The sequence below is a fragment of the Myzus persicae genome, unplaced genomic scaffold, assembly GCF_001856785.1.
Source record: "Myzus persicae strain clone G006 unplaced genomic scaffold, MPER_G0061.0, whole genome shotgun sequence".
Lineage (NCBI taxonomy): Eukaryota > Metazoa > Arthropoda > Insecta > Hemiptera > Aphididae > Myzus > Myzus persicae.
Window position 1 is genome coordinate 1,247,103 of NW_019102619.1, and position 24,200 is coordinate 1,271,302.

Consider the following 24,200-nt stretch of genomic DNA (forward strand, 5'->3'; position numbering starts at 1 on the left):
ATAAAAGAGCAAACATTGGAGGGATATTTTTCCGATATATCAACTTAGGTATAGAACTTTTTAGGAGGTTTACAAAAATAAAATATAAAACCACTATTGAATTCGGTATAAAGCTAACCTATTGAGGTACTTGGAATAAAATATAATATAAAATCAACTTTTAAAATTTGTGTAAAAATGAGTAAATGGTTCAAAAAGCAGTGAACATCAGTTATAAATCAGTAAACAGGAATTCTTTTTATTTATCTATATGTAAATATATTTCTTAGAATTCGTTCATCAACATAAAAGCCGAAGAGTTTTTTGTATGTGGATAATACCTAATTATATAAGTAATTATGGTTCCAGAGCGAATTAAAAATTTAAAATGTGTACGAGCCACTATGGGGTATGTACATTATACGTCTGGTCAGCTTTTAATTTTTAAATAATTTTGTAGCATTGAATTAATTTTACATTTGATTTTATTTGATATACTATATAATACCTTATTCAATTAATTTGTGATGGGTTTATTTTTTCAAGAATAAATACAAAGAATTTAAACTAATATAATATTAATTATAATATATTTCAACACATTGTGTATGTCATGAGAATATTTTTATTTCGAAATTTGTATTACTAAATTAGGTTTATAGTTTAAGCTAAAAAATGTGAAATAATAATGTTATGTAATATACCAGTTCAATTTTCAAGTAATTAATATTTTGGAGTCCCTAATAGTGTGTACCGTTTATATGATATATATGTATTATATTATATAAATTACATACTGAAAAATTTACCAAAATAAAAAATACTCTCTCAAGTATCAAAACTTTTTGGTCCCATCTAAATTATTATATTTTAATAAAATCAAGTATTGAATTTTGTTCTACAATAATTATCATCTATACGAGTGAACTTAAAGAAAAGTACGAATTAAAAAAAATAAATAATTTTAGGGTTGTAAATCAAATGTGTTTTTTTATTTATAAAATTCTCTTGCAATACCTAGTGATCACAGATCAATCCTCATCTGTGGCAACTTATCTATTAGGAATATAAATTATTTGTTGGTTTACTAATATCGTAATTATAGGTCTACCCCCGACCACGTTACACTAGTTATATTTTGTAAAAACAGTGTCAAATGGGACTTAATGCAAGGGTCAAATTACACTTTGCCGTTTTGGACATTTCATTTAGTATATTTCCACCTATCCTTCCCCGCCGTTGGCACCGTTTAAGGTGTCGTGTTCAATGGCAATCGCCACAAGAAATAATCTGAATTTGTATGTATAGTGTTGGCACGCAGTATTGTGTATTATGCTAAACAACTTAGGGTAGAAATAAAACAGCTTAATACTTGATTGTGTGTGTGCGTATAAGTGAGCTAAAGCTATAATATTTCCTGGGTGCAATTTGCGTGTTATTTCAGGAGGGGGTTACTTGTTGCTGCCTTAACTTAGCTAGCCCCCCTCTAATATTCACAGGTTTTACCGAATAATTTCCATAGGGAATATTATATTCTTATTACCGGAAACAACGACCAGAACTATTCCAATTATACGTATATATTATATTTCTACGCCATCCGGTCTGGTTAGGTTCACTATCAATAATTGCTGTAAAGGAATGTCCCGACCCAAAGTAAATTCCATAGTGCGTTCTTTCGGAAAACTATAGTACCTACCCTCGTTTTAATTTCCATATCACCCCATCATTAAACCATAAAGTTTGTAAAAAAATATATCAACGCCACAGAATTTTATTTATTTCCGTGCTTTTGTTGACATTTTATATTATGTACAGTGTATTCACATTAATATTGATTGTTAATAATAATAATATTATGTTTTTACTACATTTACTTATTATGTATGAAAACAATGAACCCAAAACTCATTTTAAACATTATGTAGTTTATATTTTAAAATATTAAAATTTAACTAAATTATCTAAGTAATAATAATAGTAAAAAGAAGCTTGAGCTCTAAATACCATAAAAACTATACTATACAGTTTAAAAATAGTTTTTCATGCCCATTAATCATTATAGATAATTTAAGTCAAGCGAAGAGAATGAAATTATCATATAGATTATATTATTAATTTATTGATGACATAGTTCCATAAGAACATAAAGTTCTTATTTTGTTATCTTAAAAAAATAAAGTCAAAGTATATAATAAAAGGATTTGAAATAAATAAAAATCGACTGTTCATGGAATCCATTATATTACTATAGTTATATTACTTATATATAAATTGATATTGTTTATAATATAGAAATACTCTATATTAACTAATAACTATATAATATTAACTCAATTATATTTTAGTGCAGTTCTTCTTTTTATGTTATCCTGCAGTTCAATAAAATAATATTTAAAAACTATACCTATTATTATATTATATAGGTACCTAACTACATAAAATGGCATAATTATCATTAGTCGAACCTTTTATTTTGTGAACGGTCTATCTATAAACGAACCATATTAAATCAAAATAAATTAGCTCACTTTTAATTTAGACTTAGTAAGCTCTATGTTTTAGAGTTCTTAATTCTAATACGAGTTTATTTGTTTTTAAGTTTAGTGCACAGTTTTATGTGTGGTGCAATGCCTAATAAAATATGTGTTTGTATTTTGTTTTTTACAGATAGACGTGCATGAATATTATTATACTTTATAAGTACACGAGTTTAAATTATAAATTATCATGTATAGCCTAATATAAATGAATATTTTTTGAACTATTAAAATATATAAGAAGAAAGATAATATTGTTATAATAAACATATTCAAAACAAGAAGAGTCAGCCTGTGGGTCATTTTGAATATGTTCTACATAATTCTACTTTACAAACAAAACTGTATCCATTTTCACTGGCCTGTATATATCATTCCGCATTTGAAAGTTCTTTCGTGTATCCAGCAAAAAATTATATTATGCATTTATATGAAATAAGTAAAAATAAATTGATGGAAGAAGATATACTCGCAATTGTAAATAATCAATAGTTTTGATTTTTCAGTTTAACAACAAGAACCTGCAGCAGTGGTTATGTTTGAATAGCCATTTTCAAATAATAATAATTTTATTTTGTATTTTATGTTTATTTAAAATAACAGTGAGCACCAGAGTTTAGGAATGATAACACAATCTATAACAGTAAGTATCTATTATAAAAATAACATATGAGGAAATATGAATGTCACTAACTTTGATATTTTAAAAATGGCAACCAGAAACGAGAGATGACTGTTAAATACGACCCTTGTGACTAATAACCAAATCACTCACCGTGTCAGCCAAAAATAGCTTTGTTAAGTAAAAGTGACTTATCAGATAATGTGGTTTTTATGTTTTTGGAGAAATGTCTCAAATGCATTTTCAGGGTCTGCCGATATTTCTTTGCCTCTTGTTTACCCACAAGAAGATTTGTTATTTTTCGTACATTAAACTAATACTGTACAATAATTTACATGTATCCGAGGATAACAAACTCCCAATACTGAAAATAAGGTCAAACTAAATTAACGCAGTAGACTGTCCCTCTAAAATTTAATTTATTATAAAAAGAAGTTATACTATGTAATAATATTATTTTTTCTTAAATTTTATATCAATGAAAAAGGCAAACCAATTTAAATGGTAGGAAATGAAATATTTTAGATTTTGGGTGCACCAAAAACAAAATTGGTTTTAAAATAATGAGTGAAAAACTGACGGACCATCATCATAAATTTATATATATTATAATTCAACATTGGCGAATTATGCTCATGATGTAACATTAAATTAATTTACACAATTTGTGTGCAGTCATCTAAACAGTTATAATATATTATTATGTTATAACTTATAATATCATAATTGTATACATAAAGTTTCATCAAAATTTATTTTAAAACCATTGTATTAAAATGATAGATATAATGAGCCACACATTGAAAAAAAAATGAAAATTGAATAGAAAGTTCCTCATAGTAGTTTTTACAGGGATTAAAAATCTAAAAAAGATAAAAATTGATTTTTTTTTGTGGACATTAGATTTTAAAATCTGGACAAAATTCGATATTTAAACGATGATTCTTGTTGTTTTTAGGTCCTTAGTTGATATTTTTTAATTATGTAGTATATATCGTACTACGAATAGAAAAATAAATTACTATAATAATTAAAATTAATATATATTAATATAATAATAGGCTGACAAAAATTCTCCGCTCAGAAGCATTTTTTATAATATGCAATTATGATTTATTATTGAATTCAAATTTAAAACATCCATCACAGTGACCTACTCAATCACGAGGTATACTCTACTCCTATAGATGTACAGGAACACTGCAGAGCAATTACCTACTCACCCCCATTTTAATTGATTTATTTGAATGCGAGTTGAATGTAAGAAAAATATAACTTATTTTTTTAACAAATGGTTATTTAAATGAGATTTATTATTAGGGTACAAGTTTTTACAAGGCAAAATATAATAATAATAAAAAAATATGTTTAAGTTGAGTAATAATATTGAGTGAACCATATAATAGTTATTATTTTATGATACCTACACGACTTAAAGTTAGTGAAAACTTTTCTTTTGTTGATTGTTTGCTTTTCGAAATGAATAATAATGGAGGATTCTAAGCTACAGAGAAACCTCCAATCGAGTTCCTGGTGCAAATGAAACTACTGAAATAACATTTACACCTGACATCGGTGGTTACATTGTGTAAAGTAAGTTTTCAAGTAAAGTTTTTGAAAAGATTTCTTTTCAATGTTTCCGGTTACTCGATATTGTATTTGAATGTTAGTAAAAGTGACGTATATTATTTTTTTCTTTTGTTGATACAATTGAAACTTTGAAGGTTGTTTGTAAAATTTTCATGGCACATAATATACAAAAGATTTAAGCTTACCTGTACTTCGAGCGCGTGGTAGGCCATGATCAAACCCAGCAGAATGATGGTGGATACGGATATGAGCGTTTTCAGTGACGTAGAATAGAATGACGTCTGCAACAGAAAGCACGACGGAAATAAGTTTTTGTCGAATATGGTTTTTCATAAATCACATTTAGATTATGTGAGGTGTACGTTACACGTGTATGAATATTTTCTACATTTTCTAGCACGTCTTTACTATACATTTCTCTATAGCGATTATCAAAGGATGTACGATTTTCATACCAATTTTTTTTCTTACTCTGAATACGTCTCATATTTTTATGCTATACACTGAATGACTGAGTTATTCAAAAGATTGACCTATCCCGTATCCGTCTATATAATGTATACAATATCAGTTTCAATGTAGTACCTATATTCATTGAAAATATTATCAAATTGAAATGGATTATACACACAAAAATAAATTGTAAAATAAATAAATATTCACTAAGAACTAATTTAAGTTCGAATTATATTTTTGTTTTTTTATTTGGTTTGATACTCTCTCATGAGCATCACAGTTAATGATTTTGTTTCAAAGAAGAGATTATTTTAAATTGATTTAAACTGATTGTTAAAACATCTTATTATAACTAGAAAATGAATCCAACTTGTCGAAACTAAACCTTTGATTTATTTCAAATTAGATGTCATAGTTCTATATTGATACCATCCAAAAATTGTTTTTAATCGATAAAGTAGTTTCCTAACACTGATGTTTGATGTTTACATAGTTCATACATGTTGTCAGTTCTCGATGTATATGATCCATCGTATAATTTGTTTCCAGATATAGGATGCATGCTTTTTTCCATATATCCAAGCCTTGTCATCTCGGTCAAACAATGAGTTATGATCGTCAGTGGACGTATTAATTCGCGTGTATCATCGTCGTTGCTCTGGAAATGGCAGTGGGTTTTTCGAGTGGAGGGGAACAAAGACAACTTTGTCATCCATCATTTCTCTACCGGAGGTCGAAGTTACCGGAAGAAAGGAAAAGAGACGGAAGGAAGAGAGGAAATATATATAATATATATATTACATAATATTATACACTCATGAGTATATGACGTATAATATATATATAATACAGAAGATAACTTGTGTGACCATGACAGAATCAATTTGTTTTTTTATGTACATAATATTATTTTGGATGGATCCCAAGAATTTTTTTTTTATTTCTCAAACTCAAATGAAATTTGTTTTGTAAGAAAACTATGATGTCTCTAAGTAGATCCATTATCCAAGTTTTCAACCAATATAACTTATTGGTTAACAGGCATGTTGAAATCGTCCAAATCGAAAAAGACAGAAAAAAAGATACAGACGGTCAAACGTTATTGAGTTAACCGAAACTTTAGAATGGTACTTGGACCTTAAGAGAAAATTGATATCTGTGTACTGTCAACTTGTGTCTATAACACAACAATATGCTTCATAATAAAGTTTTAAAAATAAGTGTTCTCAATAGTTAAACGATATAAAACAAACACGTTTTTCTTAGTTATTTGTTGAATTATTTACGTTAATTACTTAAATTTAGTTTTAAGCTTCATAACTACTTCATTGTGATGAAAACATAACTTGTGCTTATTTATCTTAATATTTAAATTATTTACTTACTTAAAACAATGTACTTGAACATTATAACAGTCTAAGTCCTTAAGTATCTATTTCATAAATATTATTTTGACCTTTGAGTTTCCTATACAGTCTTAACAAAAACAGTATGTGGTCTAAAGTTGTTTGTTAATTAAATTGTGTGGCCACAAAAATTAATTATACCAGTCAATGAGCATTTATTTAAAAAAATTACAGACACTGTATATATTCAAATGAAATACTTGTTTTTGAGTTTACACAAGTTATTTGAACTAATGGTGTTGCTTATATGCTATATTTTGTGAAGCCTGTCATTACGATTCCAGTGGTTTAACCTTCATCAGTCATTTTCAAAGTTGTATTCATTACGATTAACATTAGTGGTGTGGTGATATTCGGGAACTTCACCCTGTGCCTTCCACCCAGATATTGTTCACAGCACTTTTTTATTTTCTTCAACTAGATCGTCTTTCATTAACCTTCAGATTAAATGTGTCCTTATTTTTTAATTTACCATTATAACTGCTCAGAGTTTATTTTATAATAAGTTGATAGATATTTTTTATTTTAATTCTTCGATAAAACTGTGTTAATTTTTCCTTGAGAATGTATACTTTATTCACTGAAATGATATTCCTAAGTTATTAAATGGCTATGGCCGATTAAAGCTGTACATAATAATTCCAGCTTCCATAATTATTAAGGGTATGGAAATTATAATTTATAAGTATGCAAGTATATTTAAAATGTTGTAATTTGTATTATATACAATTTTTGTCGGATATTCACAATTCCATCAAAGACTAACCACTCAATTTATTTAAGTGTATAATTTAGGTACTTAATGTAATTTTTTAAACACAATACAGTTGTGACATGATAAAATCTGTACAGCTTGTTTGAAATAATTTACGACTTCTTATTTAATAGAGTATTTGAAACAATATCGATTAAAATTTTAGGACGATAAAATTATATTATACGTATATTATTATGTTTCATTAAAATTCAACGTTTTTTTTTTTAAAAATTGCATATAGTGCTTTATATTATTCATGTATATTGTTTCCATGTGAATATGTTAATTTGGGTGTTAATGTTTTTTTTTTATAAATGAAAAAAAATAACTGTTTGGTTATTATAGGTACGTATACATTATATGAAAACAAATAATCGGTTAACGCACACCGGGGGATTGACTTCTGACGGGATATACGTATTACTATACAGTCATCGAGCTATCGAGGGGCGTCTGTGGCAATTGTTACGTAGGTTTCCGAACTCCAAAAGCGTAACTGGGAATATGTTTATATGTATATAAACAAATACCCTTTATATAGGTGCACGTTATTACCAGAGCGAAATATTTACCGTCGACATCGGTGAGAGGGAATTCAGTCCTCAGTGTTCATAAAACATCATCCAAAGTGCTAAAGCCAAGGTTTTATGCGTGGACCTGCAGGTCCGTAGTCCGTATCTGCCAGTCCTATATATTATTATATAGGTACGCGTTTCTTCCTCGGACATTTTTATTTTCAGATTTCTTCTTGGATTAGGTGAGATCGGTGTGCAATAAAACTGACCCGGGTCTCCGACCGAATAATCTCTTTTTTTCCTCCCCGCTTCGCGTTTTCTTTCGTTTAATGACTGTCATATTATATAGTCGTGCAGTGCATTTATTTCCATCCCACACGTAAGCCCATTTAAACGACTCTGGTAGGTATACGGTGATATACGTAATCTCAGTCACACGCAGCAAAAACAAATATAAAAACATAAGCCCTGTTATAATATGCGCATAGAAAAATGGAACAGGCTCCAGACATTATTATACACACTAGACCACCATTGTATACGAAACTACATTATATTTTTTAGTTGACTATGTGAAAATGTACTCGCGAGCGTACAGCAGGTAAAGTACCTTGTATGGGCATAGATAAAAGTCTATTCAAAGATTTTATTGGGTATTTTTTTACCACACACTAATCCAATCCACGTGGTTGTCACACAGCTTCTACAGACAACTATCTTGTTTTTCGTTAATTATGAAAATGGCCATACAAAAATCCAGTATGTTATTTTTTGAAGAGTATCAAAATATTAGGGTAAGTTTAAAAACTAGATTATATAGTGAATATAGAAGAAATCAATGTCACTTGAAAAATTCGTTTTAACTAAATTAAAAAAAAGAAATAGGCTACCTGTTATAGGTACCGTGTAATGTGTATATATTTGAGTAGGTAATGACCACACTTTTTTGCATAAAAATTACCTTGAGCCTTATACAATTTTTTTAGATTATGAGTACCTATGGTATTTTTTATTTTAATATAGGTAGGGTTAATGTGTTAAAAATAACAATTATTTTTTTATTGTTAATATTGTTTAGTGTATATACCTACGATATGTTCAAGGTTATTAGTATTTGAAGGTTTATAATGCTTTTGAAATAACGAAGAACGTTTTAACGTAAATAAAATAATGATAAGAAAACATAGGTAATTCACTTGTATGATGTAAATTATATTATGAAACATTACGTCTTAACATTTTTCTTTGAATTACATACTTCATAACCCCCTTAATTAATATGCTATTTAATAAAGTATTGAATTATATTTTTAAGCAAATCATTTTTAATAATTCTTTAAATTGATATAATACAATATAAATAGGTGTATGATTAAGATTTGTATTTATTTTAAGTTATGACTAATATCAAGAAATACACGTATTTTATTGTTCTTGTAAAAATAGAACGAAAATAATACTAAAAAAAAAAAAATAGTTGTTGAAAAAATTTTTAAAAAAAAATGTTAATATCATCTAGTACTTTATATTGTTACGAAAAGTAAAACCTTAACTTAGTTTTTTGTTGTTTATTTTACAATCTTTGGTTTTATTGTATTCATGGCACATTTATCATATGGAATTATAAAATTTATGTAAGTTGAATGTAATATATATATATAAGAATTACCTTTGTAATAATATCATATTAGACTGGTATCCAAATTAAGTAAAATTATAACTCTTCACTTCAAAACTATATTAATAAATAGCCATTTTTGAACTATTTTATACTACCTGTTTGAGTAGAAACTTATTTTGTAGGTATTATACATTTGTATGTAAATTTAATGTAGCAAATTATGTGATAACTTGATATTGTATTGACGTGGTAATATTATGAGCAAACTACTATAAATAGGTTTTTCAATTGTATACTCCAGATGACCAGATATAGTGTTTTAGATTTATTATGAATCTCTTTATTTTTCAATCTTTTATGTGACCGACACTTGTATTTATTTGTGGACTTTAAATATAACATATTATTGTACGAGAGGTTTTTAAAAATACGAAAAAACTAGAAAAAGAGAAACACAAAATATTTTTCATCAAACTAATGCACTGCACAATCCCATCTTATGTGATTTAATGTTTCGGGTGTACTGAAAAATTTATAATTTTAGCATTTTTGGCTTTTTACGCACCGTATATTATGTTATCTGTAGTTGTTCTTAACGAGTATTCGAGTGCGACCGTTAACTATGATATGCGATAAAAAAAAATGTATAATATATTATTATATCTCTATGTATTACACATACGCGTATTAGAGAAATGCGTTCGTACAATAATACCGCTTTTCGGGGGTGTGTGAACGACAAAAACATACATCACAAACAGGAAGAGACTGGCGAGCTTCCTGAGCCAAAAAACCCCCACCTCTGTAATTTAGTAGGGGAAATAGGGGGTTGGCAATTGTTCAAGTAACAGTCCGTCTGTCGGAGAAATGTCCCCTCGTGTACCCACTTCTACCACACGCGCATATCCACCACTATCATAGCCGCTTTTCTGACAGCCATGCAATTTTTTATTACCACGCCCCTCTCCTCAAAACCGTTTGCTGACATAAATCGTGTCAGATTTCTCGATTGAGTAGACAGATGAAAAAAATTATAATTATAAATACATGAGATTTTACTCCAGTTTACGCTCAACTTAACATTTTTACAAATGCTTTTTTTTCCGTGTCAAATGCGTAACATATTTTTTGGACCCTTTCTTTAACGATACCCGGCGCTCCCATTGGCGACATTACCTCCCCCACCCCCTCACTACAACCCACCCGACCACCATACCTCTACCGCGTTCACCACGACCACTATATGCCATTAATAAATTAACCCAGACCAGTCGCCTGGTTTAGGTCTTTGGTTCATTTATTGATCCTTTTCTAGTCGATATAATTGGTGTCGTGCCAGTTGTGTATGCGTTTTATAAAAATTAGTTTGCGTTTTAAAAAAAAAAAATTATATATTATATGGTTTTTCAACGCTTATTTTATTATAATTGTAGACTGAATTATATATTTGGTCTTATAGCTTACAATTAATATACGAATGAAAATTCCAGAAAAAATTCTACATATTATGATGATAATGAAAAATTAACTTATAAAATATTTACAAACTATTTTTTTTTATTGATCTGAAAATATATTGACATTACAAACTATTAATACATTTATACCTAATAAATCATTTTTTTTTTAAAGAACTTCAGACCACATTTTTTGAAAAACAAATTCAATGTATGAATGCTTTAATATTAATATACTTGGAAAAATATAAACATCTACATTTGAATCAATTGTCTAAATTGCCCATGATTGAATTATTCGTAGTACCCAGCTATATACGTATCCTGTAAAATAGTAACTTAATATTATGTCTAATGAACATAGTAGGTTTTTTACAGTGGCATACGAGTACACAGATATTTTCAATGGGAGAAGTAGGCAATTGTTGTATACAAAAAATATATGTGCATGATGATATATTTTATATTTTCTTAATTTCTATACATCTATGCATGAAGTAAAAAATACCGTTTGACACCGCCTCCCCCCACACATGTAAACGTTTTTGACTTCTTTACTGTAAAAACTACAAACGTTAAATATAATGACAATTATTTTAAAATTGTAAATGATACTATATCATTTTTTACTATCTCTAATAAAAATATTAGATAACAAAAGAACACATATTAATGTTTTTATTTAATTTTAGATTAACACCATCAGCAATTTTTATTTTAACCTAGATTTATTTAGTTGTATATTATTAATTTTCATTTCTTTATAAGACATAATCGTTATTCTTTGGAGAAATATTTTAATGTCTCGCGAATCGTATTTTAAATGTAGTAATTCTCTTGAAACAAAATTGTAAATGAAAAACAATGGATTATTTTGAAACGGAAATTAAAAGATGCTTGATGAATGGTGAATAAATAACATTTTGCGTAGTAAAAATAACAAAACCGCAAAAAAAACCAACAACAAAATTCAACCAATGTCTATTGCAAAAGGTTAAAGGACAGATAGGACACTTTATGGCGCCAATGCTTTTAAAATTAAATGAAACGTGTTTGTTAAGAAAAAGCTACAATAAACTTAAAAAGTATATTTTTATTATAACATTGTTTGTTAAAATATACGTCTGAGTATGCCAAACGTCTCAAAATGTTTTCTATATATGTAATAATATCATGCTTTAAAGTGGATAGAAAGGTGAATACATTTTTGAATTTTGTTCCTAACTTTGGTTCATCCAATAAATTAATTTTTATATTCATATTATTATGAAAACAATTATTGAAAATTGTTTAAATTATTTTATACTCGAGAAAAAATAAAGTTAGACGTGCCTAAAGTTATTAGATTAATTTTATTTTAAAAATTATAATTTTATAAGTAGCATAATAAATGTAATAATATCTATATTGAATCATTTATTTATTTTAATTTTGTGAATATTCTATAAGAACATCTCCAAAGACATGTTTTGATAAAATATATAATTGAAATTGCTATTTAAATTAAAACTTGATTTCTTAAAAATAAAAATAACTGTTATTTATTCAGAAATCATCAATAATTTGATTATTTTCTTAGACAATAATTACGAGAAAAAACCAAATTTGTTCCAAATGGTTAGTTGTTTATAAAGCGCTTTAATTTTTCCAAAGACAAAATTTTATTTTTAGTTTTCACTTTCATAATTATCAGAAAAATATAAAGTACAAAAACATTTGTATGAATCTAAAAATGTACTTTAATTTAAAACTAGGGTACCAAAAAAGAGGCGTGTAAGAATTATTCTTTTGTCGAAAGACTGCTTAAATTTAATAATAATTTGGTGAACATATTATACACACCATTAAAATTGAGAGTTTTGGAAGAACTTGGCAGCTATTTGAGTTTGATATGAAATTCGATAATAGTTTTCTCACGCCCATTTTGTGTACACATAGTTAAAAAATCGCAAGCATCGTTAATAATAATTGTATAATACTTTGCTTTTTATGTACCTACTGGATTATTTTCAATAATACATAAAAAAAATCCTAACATTCGAATGTATTTATCAGAAGAAAAACGGGGAAAATATTATAATGTTATAGTTTATGTCAGTTTATTTATACGGCCATTTATTTTCACTATAAATTGAACGATATTATGTACGAGCATTTATCAACTTAAACGATTTTAAATATAATTATTATATACAGGCAAAGTTCACTTTGAATATATTTTCGTTGTCTTAAACTGAAAAATTGTCAGTGTCAGGTGTGCCAAGTGCTAGATGGCGGATGAGATAGGTAGGGTAATATTTTATTTTTGTAGTAAAATTAATTTCATACTACAAAATATGCGAAGTTTAAGAATAAAATAACAAGATATTAAAAAAATAAAATATTGTTTCTTTGAGTTGCTTTTATTGTAGCTTATTTAATTGTTTTCAGTTGTGTTTGTAGATTTTTTTTAGGTACAATTCATGTACAAATTAATTTTGAAAAAGTATTGTTTTCGGAATTGAATTGATCAAACCAGAGCCAAATAACTGTGTGCAATTAATAAATAACTGTATATATATATTTATTTATTAATTGCAATAAAATGCAATTTTATTGAATTAAGTTAATTTCATATTTCTGTGGTCATTATTGGTTAAAACTCTTAAACAAAAATCGATAGGCATGAATAAAATCTGTTAATGATTACTATTGTTATGAATTATGATGTCGGTTCACTTATAAACTTACATATTAACATTATAAAAAATTCTTTATTCAACACATGTAAGCTTGTCATAAAATGTGTCAATTGAAATGTTTCATAGTTTTACTTTATTTATGTAACTACTTAAGTCGTTACTTAATTAATTAGTTATTATATAGAAAATAAAACAACATTATTAATGGATTTAATTTACTTGAGTAGTTATTATATTGCGGGGTTGAAATTGATAAAAAAAAATGTAATGAGTATATTAAGATACTAAGTTTTGTTTTAATGTTTAAAATGTCTTAATATTAATTAATTATTTTCATTAGAGTTGTAATAACGTAGAATAATGAAACTTTGTAATTTTGTGTAATGGTGGACACAGATTTTTCAAATAACTGAAACAATAATTAAATTTCGAACGCTATTTATTTAACTAGAGCCAAAAGAAGAAAATTAAAAAAACCACGCACTTAGAAACGATTCCAAGATAATGAAACTGATATTAAAACTCACAACCAAGTCAAAGTACGAAACTGTGTTGTAACTAACATTAACTTTCTACTCATATAACAAAAATTGCAGGCCTTTTGCCGTTTATTTATACTACCGAGGGAACCGTGTTTTATCTTCCACAATATTGCAGTTTTAATAATTTAATCAGTCCAATTTTCTGGAAAACTAATTTAAACTCCTCGTGAAAAACAAAAGTGATAAAAAGCGGAACGCAGTCATCAGGTCGTTATGACATGTACACATCAATCTGGAACCTTGACCCTATACCGTTGAACGATAAAAGACTAAAAATTGTCCATTTGTGCATAACGTTACACATTATTCCACGGCCTCTATATAGACCTGTAAATTATATAATGTTATAATCATGTGGAATACGGTGTAGCCTTCACCCGATTTCCAAGCACGTGGCAACCGAATATTGGAACAACATAAACATAAAAATAACATCTGGCTTTTATAAAGCAGAATAGAAATATAAATACGTACTTTGATACATAAACATTACCCGATGTTTTATTTAGTTCGGTTTTCATTGGTCGAATTTGTACATTTCTTTTATCAGCGAATAAAATTATTCAACAATAATTTCAACCTTTTACTCACCGTGTCATTAACTATGTGGGTATAACAGACGTCATACAAAATATAATATATATATATATATATTATATACACATATATAGGCTTTACGGTACGCTCACACGCATGACGTGGGTATATACAGTATATACACGTGATATGGTGTATATATAATAATAGTATATTACTCAATATTAATATATTATAATACCTATACGTGTCCATATTATATATTCACATAATCATTTTTCCCGACGCTTCTTCTCCGCTGAAACAGGGGTGGTGGGTATAAATCGAATATTATATGACGTGTGGGTACTGGTTATGCGCTCCGCGGTATTGGTACTTATTATGCCGACAGGAACTGATCGAACGGCACGTGGTGGGTAGAAAGATATATTATAGGCGTTAGGTGCAAATTCAATTTCGATTCCGGTCAATAAAATTACCCTATTATGTACTAAATGAAAATCGGGTATAATTTATTCTTTGACCGTTCCTATTGATATTGGAATTTATCATAAAAACGTAATATATAAACCGACGATGGTCGTCGAAAATGTAACGGACATTAAAATAATATTGTGTTATCATTATTATTATTATTACTTTAATATGGACTTGCATGTCGGCTTTAATTTGGAATCACGATTTTAATCAATTCGTCCATGCCTACCGAATAATTATAATAACAAGTTTGATCTTTCCGATAACATTCTTTTGCTATCAATCGTACATTTTAACAATTTGCCGTGTATCTACAATTTATAATTTATGTATGTTCACCTATAGTGTATAATACAGATGGATAATGACAATGAATAATGATAATTTATTATATTATAAGGAAATAGTCTCGATTATCAAAATGTATAATGAATTATAGGGACGTGCGTTACGCTTTAAAAAATAAATACATTCACAGTAAAAATAACTAGATTTCATTTTTAAAACCGTCATAAATCTAATTTTTGTACAAGTGTGACAAATAGAATTTCAAATAATAATATGTTTGCGGGTTTTGAATTACTTTAAACAAATTAAAAACTAAGGCCTGTGAATAATTATTATGTTGGTCGTAATTCATAAATAATAAATCAAATTAAATAGTTCAGATAAAGTGAAATTTGATACATAACATGTTTTCTAATAAATGAGTTAAAAGTATTTATAAGATTTCTAGTATTTAAGTAAAACTCCAATAAAATTCAATCGTTAATAAATAAAACCTAAGTTTAAATAAAAAAAATATTTGCTATTTTATTGTTTATTGTTTATATTAGTGTATAGTTACAGCTTACAATCTTACAATAATTAAGTAAACTATTAAATAGTTAAACTTATATTACAAATTAATTAACCGCTAATCAAATGAAAGCCTTTGACTAAAAAAAATGATATGTAGAATAATAATTGTAAATAACATTGTATATATCAGTTACCTATAAACCAGCATTTTATATATTAATATATTATTTAATAATGAACAACAATAGTTGTTTAGATTTTGATCATAAATAAATGTATTACTTTATCATAGTTTATATCTGTAGTTTTAATATTTCTAACATTTTATAATCTGTACTTTTCAATAATATTATATATTTTTATTTTAGATGATTCTTAATTGTTTTATAAACCACATTATTTTATAGAGGTTCATTGATGTATTCTTTCAAACAGCATAAGGTGGCTATGACATTAAGTAGATGTTAAACTTCGTATTGTGCACAGAATCTCTGTGATGTAAACTTTTAATAAAAGTTTGAATTTCTATGAACACCAGAGTTCAGAAATATTTTTGAAATTAGTTTTTTTTATTTTCACTATATATTTATTGTATATTCATTAACAAACATTGAGAGATTTGATTTTTAAAGATTTTAACCTAATTTAATGATATTAATCGCTAAAGCTGTTAATAAGCACCACCATAGCTATGATACTTTTGACAACATCTAGGGGGTAGGTATATAGGAATTCTTCGTCTGCGAGTAACACAGATTATTATAGTAAAATTAACTTATATTATGTTAAAAAAATATTTTAATTATGATTCTACAGGACTCACAAACTGATTTAATTATATTATCATAATTGATGGTGGAGGTTAAATCGTTTTAGAGTTTAATATTGTTAAAAAATTTATGCTAAAGGTAATGATAATATTATAATTTTTAAATTATGGTAAAAATTAAAAAAATGTTAAAATATAACAGGTATTAAATGTGGGAAATAAATTAATACTTAATAGAGTTACGATAAGATTAAGTCAATGAAAATTAAAAAAAAAAATAGTCGGCCCACTTACTTAGGAGCAATATTCCAATGCTGATTCCTTAAATGTAGCATTAAAAGTTATTATTATAAATCAAAAATTTTTTTAACTTTCTCCTTTTTCGATGTTTTTTTTTAAAATTCCGAAATACCTCTAAACTAATAGGAAACAATTGGGTATCGATTAATATTATTTTTGTATTGCCTTAATGTTTCTATTTATTTGTTTTCATAGTTGAAAACAGTGTGTTATTTTTATTTGATTCACCTAGTTTATTTTTATTTAGTTCAATGTGCCAAGTATTTAATATTTTGAAATATTTTGATTATTATTTCTTATAACTCAGATATAGTTTTAAAAATATTGTTTTTAGATTTTTGAGATAATTCAAAAACATTTGTTGTAAGGTAAAAAAGTACGAAAATAAATATTATATTATATTCAACAACAAAGCACGGAATTCTTTTGTTTATTAGTTATATTTTATAATCGATTGTTAAATTGTGGGTGCTCTGGTTTAATATGTTGTTTTGCTTAACCATGCTATTTAATGTTCATATCTCCATTGTTTTATTTTAATTTGAACTCTTCTAGCATCATAATAATTGCTAATGAAATGCTTTCATAATATTTTTAAAATAAACAAACAAAAAAATATAATTTGGTATATAATATTTTACAAATGTGTATTTATGTCGAATGATATTACAATCAACATTTGTTTAATCAATTGCAATTTGGATGGTTTTTTGAAATTTATTTGAAATGAGTTGTTCTAAAATAAAAAATTAAGTATTACATTTAAAGTATAATTAATGCAGAGTATAAAAATATTTTTTACATTTATTTATTTGCTAAAATTAATAATTGTTGTTGTGTAGTTACATATTAATTACTATAGAGAATACACAAAATTATTTTCTTTTGACAATGAGTATGCACATAATATATTCGATATAAGAAATAAATGATTAATGAATATTCTATGAATATTCTATGAATCCACTTAACTACAGTTCAATATTAATATTTTATGTAAAATATCAATATTAAGTTGGCTTTTGTGCTAGTGTACATTAAAAAATCGAAATTGAACCAAGGCGTTGACCTGTTTTATTATTATATTTTAATGTAGGTATTTTGAATTGCTATGCATTGAATTATTGTGCCACGTGGCATTATATATAAATACCGGAATTAATCACAATAATCGCTTAAGAATAAATTTACATAAAAAAAAATCATTCGTTATTAGTGTTTAAAATAGTACTAATATAATTAATTTAGTTTTTATAAAATTATTAATTTCTTAATTATTTTTAATCATTTTAGTTTGTGTAACTAAGTTTTAGATAAGCTATGAAGTTAACGTTTAATATTTTAAGCTATAATAAAGTTATAGTATAATGTATATTATTTTAATAAAGTACCTACAGCTTATATACTTACATTTGTTTTTTTTTTTAATGAATCAACCATAATTATAAATGTTAAGATTTAATTTTATGAAACACATTAAGTCGTTGTTCTATTTTTAAATACTTCTGTTGTAGTACTATGCTTAATTTTTTTAGTAAAACATAGAGTTACTTAATTTAAAGACGATAAATAATTCATCGTCAGTCAAAAACGTGGATTTTTACGTTATGTTGTAAATTCTAGAAAATACTCTATTTCAGTACAGCGTATGATATAGTGTTCTATTTCTGAGACAATAAAGTTCTATGAAATAAATACATTGAAATAATATACTCCCAAGCACACGCTGCAGGATGGGTGAAAACTGGAAAGCTTTTAACCACAGATTTGTCAAACTTAAGCAGTGTGTTCAGACTTTCAGAAAACAATTTTACAGGTTATACCCGTCGATATTTAGCGATGGTATTATATGATGGAGGCCGGGAGGTTTTCCAGGTTACGAGCTTTTAAAACTAAGTTTTGACTTTTACGACAAACCAATAAAGTAGTGTTATTTTTTGTACATAAATATTGGTTGGTAGAAATATAAGTATAGGAAATAGCTACATAATCTTCGAAAATATTGTACATAAAAAGTGTGTAAAATAATAATAAAAACAAAAGACTGCCAATTTAGTAGTTTTACGTCCCGCACTATACAACCTTGCATTGTATAAGTACATTAAATACGTACATAGACGCATTGATATCGATTTGTACATTATTATATATTTATATGTGGCGTATCATACATGGACAATTGGAATTCGTTTTACTTTCTAACGTTTAAGAATAGTAAATATTAAATTATAGTCATGGAAAACAAATTAAATTAATTTTTTTACCAACCGTTGGACTTTTTATTCAAACATGTATTGTTTTCGAGTATATAGTATTAAAAAAAATAATTATTAGGTAAAAGAAACAAAAAAAAAAAAAAGAAAAAAAAAAAAAAAAAAATAAAAAAAAAATAATAATAGATTAAAAAAAAATATGATATTATAAAAGAAAAAAAAAAAAAAATAAAAGAAAAAAAAATATAAATGAAAAAAAATAAAAAAAATAAAAAAAAAAAAATAAAAAATAAATAATCCAATAATAAAAAAAAAAAAATAATATATAAATAAATTAAAAAAAAAAAAAAACAAAAAAAAATAAAAAAAAACAAAAATATAATAATTAAAATAAAAAAAAAAAAAAATAAAATTAATATTAATGAAAAATAAATAAAAAAAAAACAAATAAAAAAAACAAAAATAAAAAAAAGAAAAAAATAAAAAATAAAAAGAAAAATAAAAAAAAAAAAAATAAATAAAGAAAAAAAAAAACAACATATAAAATAAAAAAAAAAATAAAAATTAAAAAAAAAAATATAAAAAAAGTAAAAAAAAAAAAGAAAAAAAATAAAAAAAAAAAAAATGAAAAAATATGAAAAAAAAAAATAAAAAGAAAAAATAAAAATAAAAATAAATAAAAAATATAAAAAAAACATAAAACAAAAAAACAAAAAAAAATAAAAAAAAAAAAAAAAAAAAAAAAAAATAATAAAAAAAAAAAAAAAAAATAAAAAAATAATAAAATAAAAAAAAAAAAAAAAATAAAAAAAAAAAAAATTAAAAAAAATTTTTTAAATTAATTGTTTAATTGTTATAAATGCTTCAGGTTATATAATTATTTTTATTACAGCGTATTATTTTTTTTTTTAAGAGATAGAATCATATGAAAAAGGTCATTATTGGTGAATAAATAAGTTTGAGTGTTCGAAAATGGTTTAAAAAAAAATAAGATCAATAACAATTATACTTGCAAAAATTTGACAAAAATACATAACACGCATAGAAAGTTGACAATCTATTCAAAATCAGAACTTCAGAAGCATAAAAAAGTATTGATTTATTGAACTTCAAAAATCATGAAAGATATCAGAAGTTAGATTGAATATCAAAGTTATCATTAAGCAATTCACCAAAGCGAAGATTATTGTAATATTTTCTTGGTACCGTGGATATATTATTAGAATTATTAAAATTATTCATATATTTTTAATTTGTTGCCAAACTTTTTTCTTCTTAAACGATACCATTAGTATTATAGTTTATACTCAAAATATATATTTTTTTTTCATACAGATGAATTACCTACTTTTTGAATTTATTTATTAATTATTATATATTAATATATTATACTTATAGGGTATTGGGAAAATAATATTTTGGTTAGCTTATGGTTATAAATAGAAATGTTGACATAAGTATAACTATATACTTTTTAACGCTGTAGTAGTGTGTAGGTAATAACGATGCAATAACTTAATTTGAATGTTCTATGTAACCAACTTTCTGGTAGGACAAAGGTGTGCTTCTAAAGTTTCATACAGAAAAAAATTGTACATTTTATGTAGACATTTAAATATTTCATATTATTTATTTTATAGAAACCATGTTTGTATTAATAATTGTTTTGCTATTCACAAATACGTGTGAAATACAATAATTACGAAACACAGGAAACTTTACTGAGATCGGATGTCAACCATTCGTATCTTTTCGTTTACCTATTTTAGTGGTCAGGTATAATAGTGATGTGATATGATATTATGCAATTTAAATCAAATAAATCATCGCATTAAAAAAAAGAAAAGTGCTACTTTGTTTCAAAACTTTTAATCAGTTTCATTTAGAGATGGAAGTTTGATTTTAGTTGGTATTTATAAAGAGTTTAGTTTTAAATTATTTAATCACTTTCCGTTATAAAACGGAAAAACTATTAATAATGAGAACCATTGAACTATTTTGAAGAAACGTCATCAAGTGCGGTTAAATGACACGTGGAATACCTTAGCTTATAATTATTCTAGATGGGGAAGGTGTATGTATATATTTTATATTTTAAAATGTAATGTGTTAATAATATCAAACTTTCTCAATTAATTTTCATAATATCAATAATGTAATATTTCATACTTAGTTTCTATACATTTAATATCATATATTCTTAGCTTCGAAAGATAAATACGTTTATATCACATTTTAATGAGAATTGTATAGACACAGTTTTAAATTCACAAATTACTCAACTGAGACAGGACTGAAAATATATTAAAATATAAGCTAATCTATAGTTATTATTCACTTTAAAGTAAATACATACAAGAATATATATGGTGTTTTTTGGGAAAATTTTCTCTTACACTGATTTTTTTCCTCAAAATTCTGTATTATTACATCTGTTTCAATTTGAAAAGTAAGATTAAGCGATACAAACAATGAACAATAATATAGAAAAAAGACAAAGAAAAGAGGCCTCCCAATGGAGGTACTTCAACTATTGATTTAATCTAATTATTTAGGTAGTATTACTATTTAAATCAATTGATATCAATATTATTTGTATGATAATATGATATCGTGTTGGATTTAGTTTGAAGATGTTGCTATATATTTTGAAAAGTGAAGCACTAATCTTTTTACCCGTTTAGATTTCATTTTATGTTACTCCATTTCATTTTAAAATTAAAGAGAACCGGATGTTTAGGAAAACGTATGCTTTATGTGCAGAAGAATTGATGCATTTTTAATTGGCGGTTTTTCCTCAACTTCTCCTGACCGGAAAGAACTTTTACCACATTCAACTACGAGAAGAATTGGGGGAGGAGATAAAGCCACGATTTCGAGTAATAATAAAAACAAGAACCCATAGAGATACATTATTAGATACGTATATGGTCTGTATAATATTATACCCCGGAGGCTGTGAGATGGAAAATATGTGGGTAAAACAAAGCGTGTGTATATTTTTGACCGGTAACGGATCTGCTTTTCCGGGCCAACGAAACTCCGGTTTACAGTAGGAAAATGGGTGAAATAAATGTGCAAGCATCCTGAATCCATCCGGTTATGGTGCGGTTTGACACAGAAATAAAGGGAACTTCCCACCTATAAGAAATAAATTGCTCCCTTTGTGTGCATAAAAGTGAATGAAAATATTTTTACACAAAATAAACAATACAGGCACAGAGCGTAATTTCACATTTTCACCACGCTTTATAGATTATGGAGTTCTTATGAAATACATTTTTTCATTAATAAGAAATAACACATGTTTGTTATCAATTTCGTGTACATAAAAATAGAAGAATAAAAAATGTTTTAGTGTATTCAAATTTCATACTAATGTGTGATTAATTTAATTTATGTTTCATATTGATAACGTTAGTTTCTATGATAAAGTATGTTCGTTATAATTTCAACTTTTCCGAAATTATTTTATTTAAACTGTTTTAAGGTAGTGTTAAAAGTACGTGAGTGTATAATTTACACGTCTTGTTAGATGCAAGGATGCATGACTATGTGTACATATTGTTTAAAATTTTTCATGCTAACTACTAATGTTTTTGACGTGTAAAAAGTTTCTAAAATATTTTGTTGATACATCAAAATTTCAAAAATTATAGGTCACTGTCAGTTGCATATAAAGTTAATTTAAGAACTTCGTTAAGTCTGACATATGATATGAGCAAAATAAGTATGAAAATTGAGCGAATAATTATAAAAATACACTATCATATGCATATTTATAACTTTGATAAATTAATCTTTTTTTTAAAAATTATTTTGATTGAAAAAGTTTACATTGTTTTAAAATAAACTTTAATTCATAAAAAAAAAAATATTATTTAAATTATATGTAATGCACAGAAGCATTAATTGCATCCCTTTTTCTTATTAAAATAATATTTACTATCAATGTGCATCAAGCACTAATTGAGAAAAATAAACGATAATGTTAATAATATATCATTCAAAAAAGTCCAATGATTTAATATGATGGAAGGCGACCCCATCCAGTAATTGAAACTCTAACGGCTAAGTGCTTACTTTATTTTTATAAATCCTTATAAATAATATGCATAATATGATTTACACAGTCAAAATGGTTGTTCCTTATATACATAATGGCAGTTTATGAAATGTATTAAGACAGAGACAATGTATAGTTTTTATGCGATTGAAGATAATAAGATTTTTCGTTATATTGATTATAATATTATATAATACGACCATACATCTTCAATGTTCTTGATTGGTTGAAGATATCTAAAAACATTAAATTAGTTTATTTTAAGTATTTTTCGTTAATTTTTTTTGGCTTCCAATGAGTTTAACTTTTTTTCTGGGATTAAATAAATTTGAGCTTATTTTTTTTATAAAAAAAGAGGGCAGATACCTATCGAAAAAGTATAAAAGTGTTACAGAGAATAATTATATTTAATTAAATGAACGGATTTTGTTGTATACCTAGGTATCTACCTACGTTTAATTGTGATCAAATTACAATTTGGGAGTATAATATAGCCAATGATTGTGATCTGTTTAAATTTGAAATGACCACTATAATATAAAAATATAACCATAGCGGATTACCTATATTTGTTTGTTGTAATTTAATCGTATATTATATAAATAAAACAATGAAATTATACCGATAGAATACCCAGAATAAGGTTTTCATGGAACTTACATTTCCTCGAACTCTATAATACCACACGCATTAAATTAAAACATAGTTTGATTAAAGTAATTCAACAAATCCAGGGAACAAATTAGTAAGTATATATTATTTTGTGGATGTATTGAATTCTCATTCAGATTTATTCTGGGCTATGTGAGTTATGTGAATATCAAGTAATAACAAAAGTATTGAATCATTTTTTAAAACAATTTCAAAGGAA

General features: G+C 25.8%; 1 protein-coding gene across 6 annotated transcripts in view; it reads right to left on the reverse strand.

The window, feature by feature from the left end:
* Positions 1-24,200, reverse strand: part of LOC111032710 (small conductance calcium-activated potassium channel protein 2) — a 261,206-nt gene that overhangs the window by 26,497 nt on the left and 210,509 nt on the right. For all 6 annotated transcript variants that reach the window (XM_022313151.1, XM_022313148.1, XM_022313152.1 and 3 more), the window contains one exon: positions 4,917-5,012. In XM_022313151.1, the coding sequence (XP_022168843.1) occupies positions 4,917-5,012 (96 nt within the window). The remainder of the gene's footprint in view (positions 1-4,916; positions 5,013-24,200) is intronic.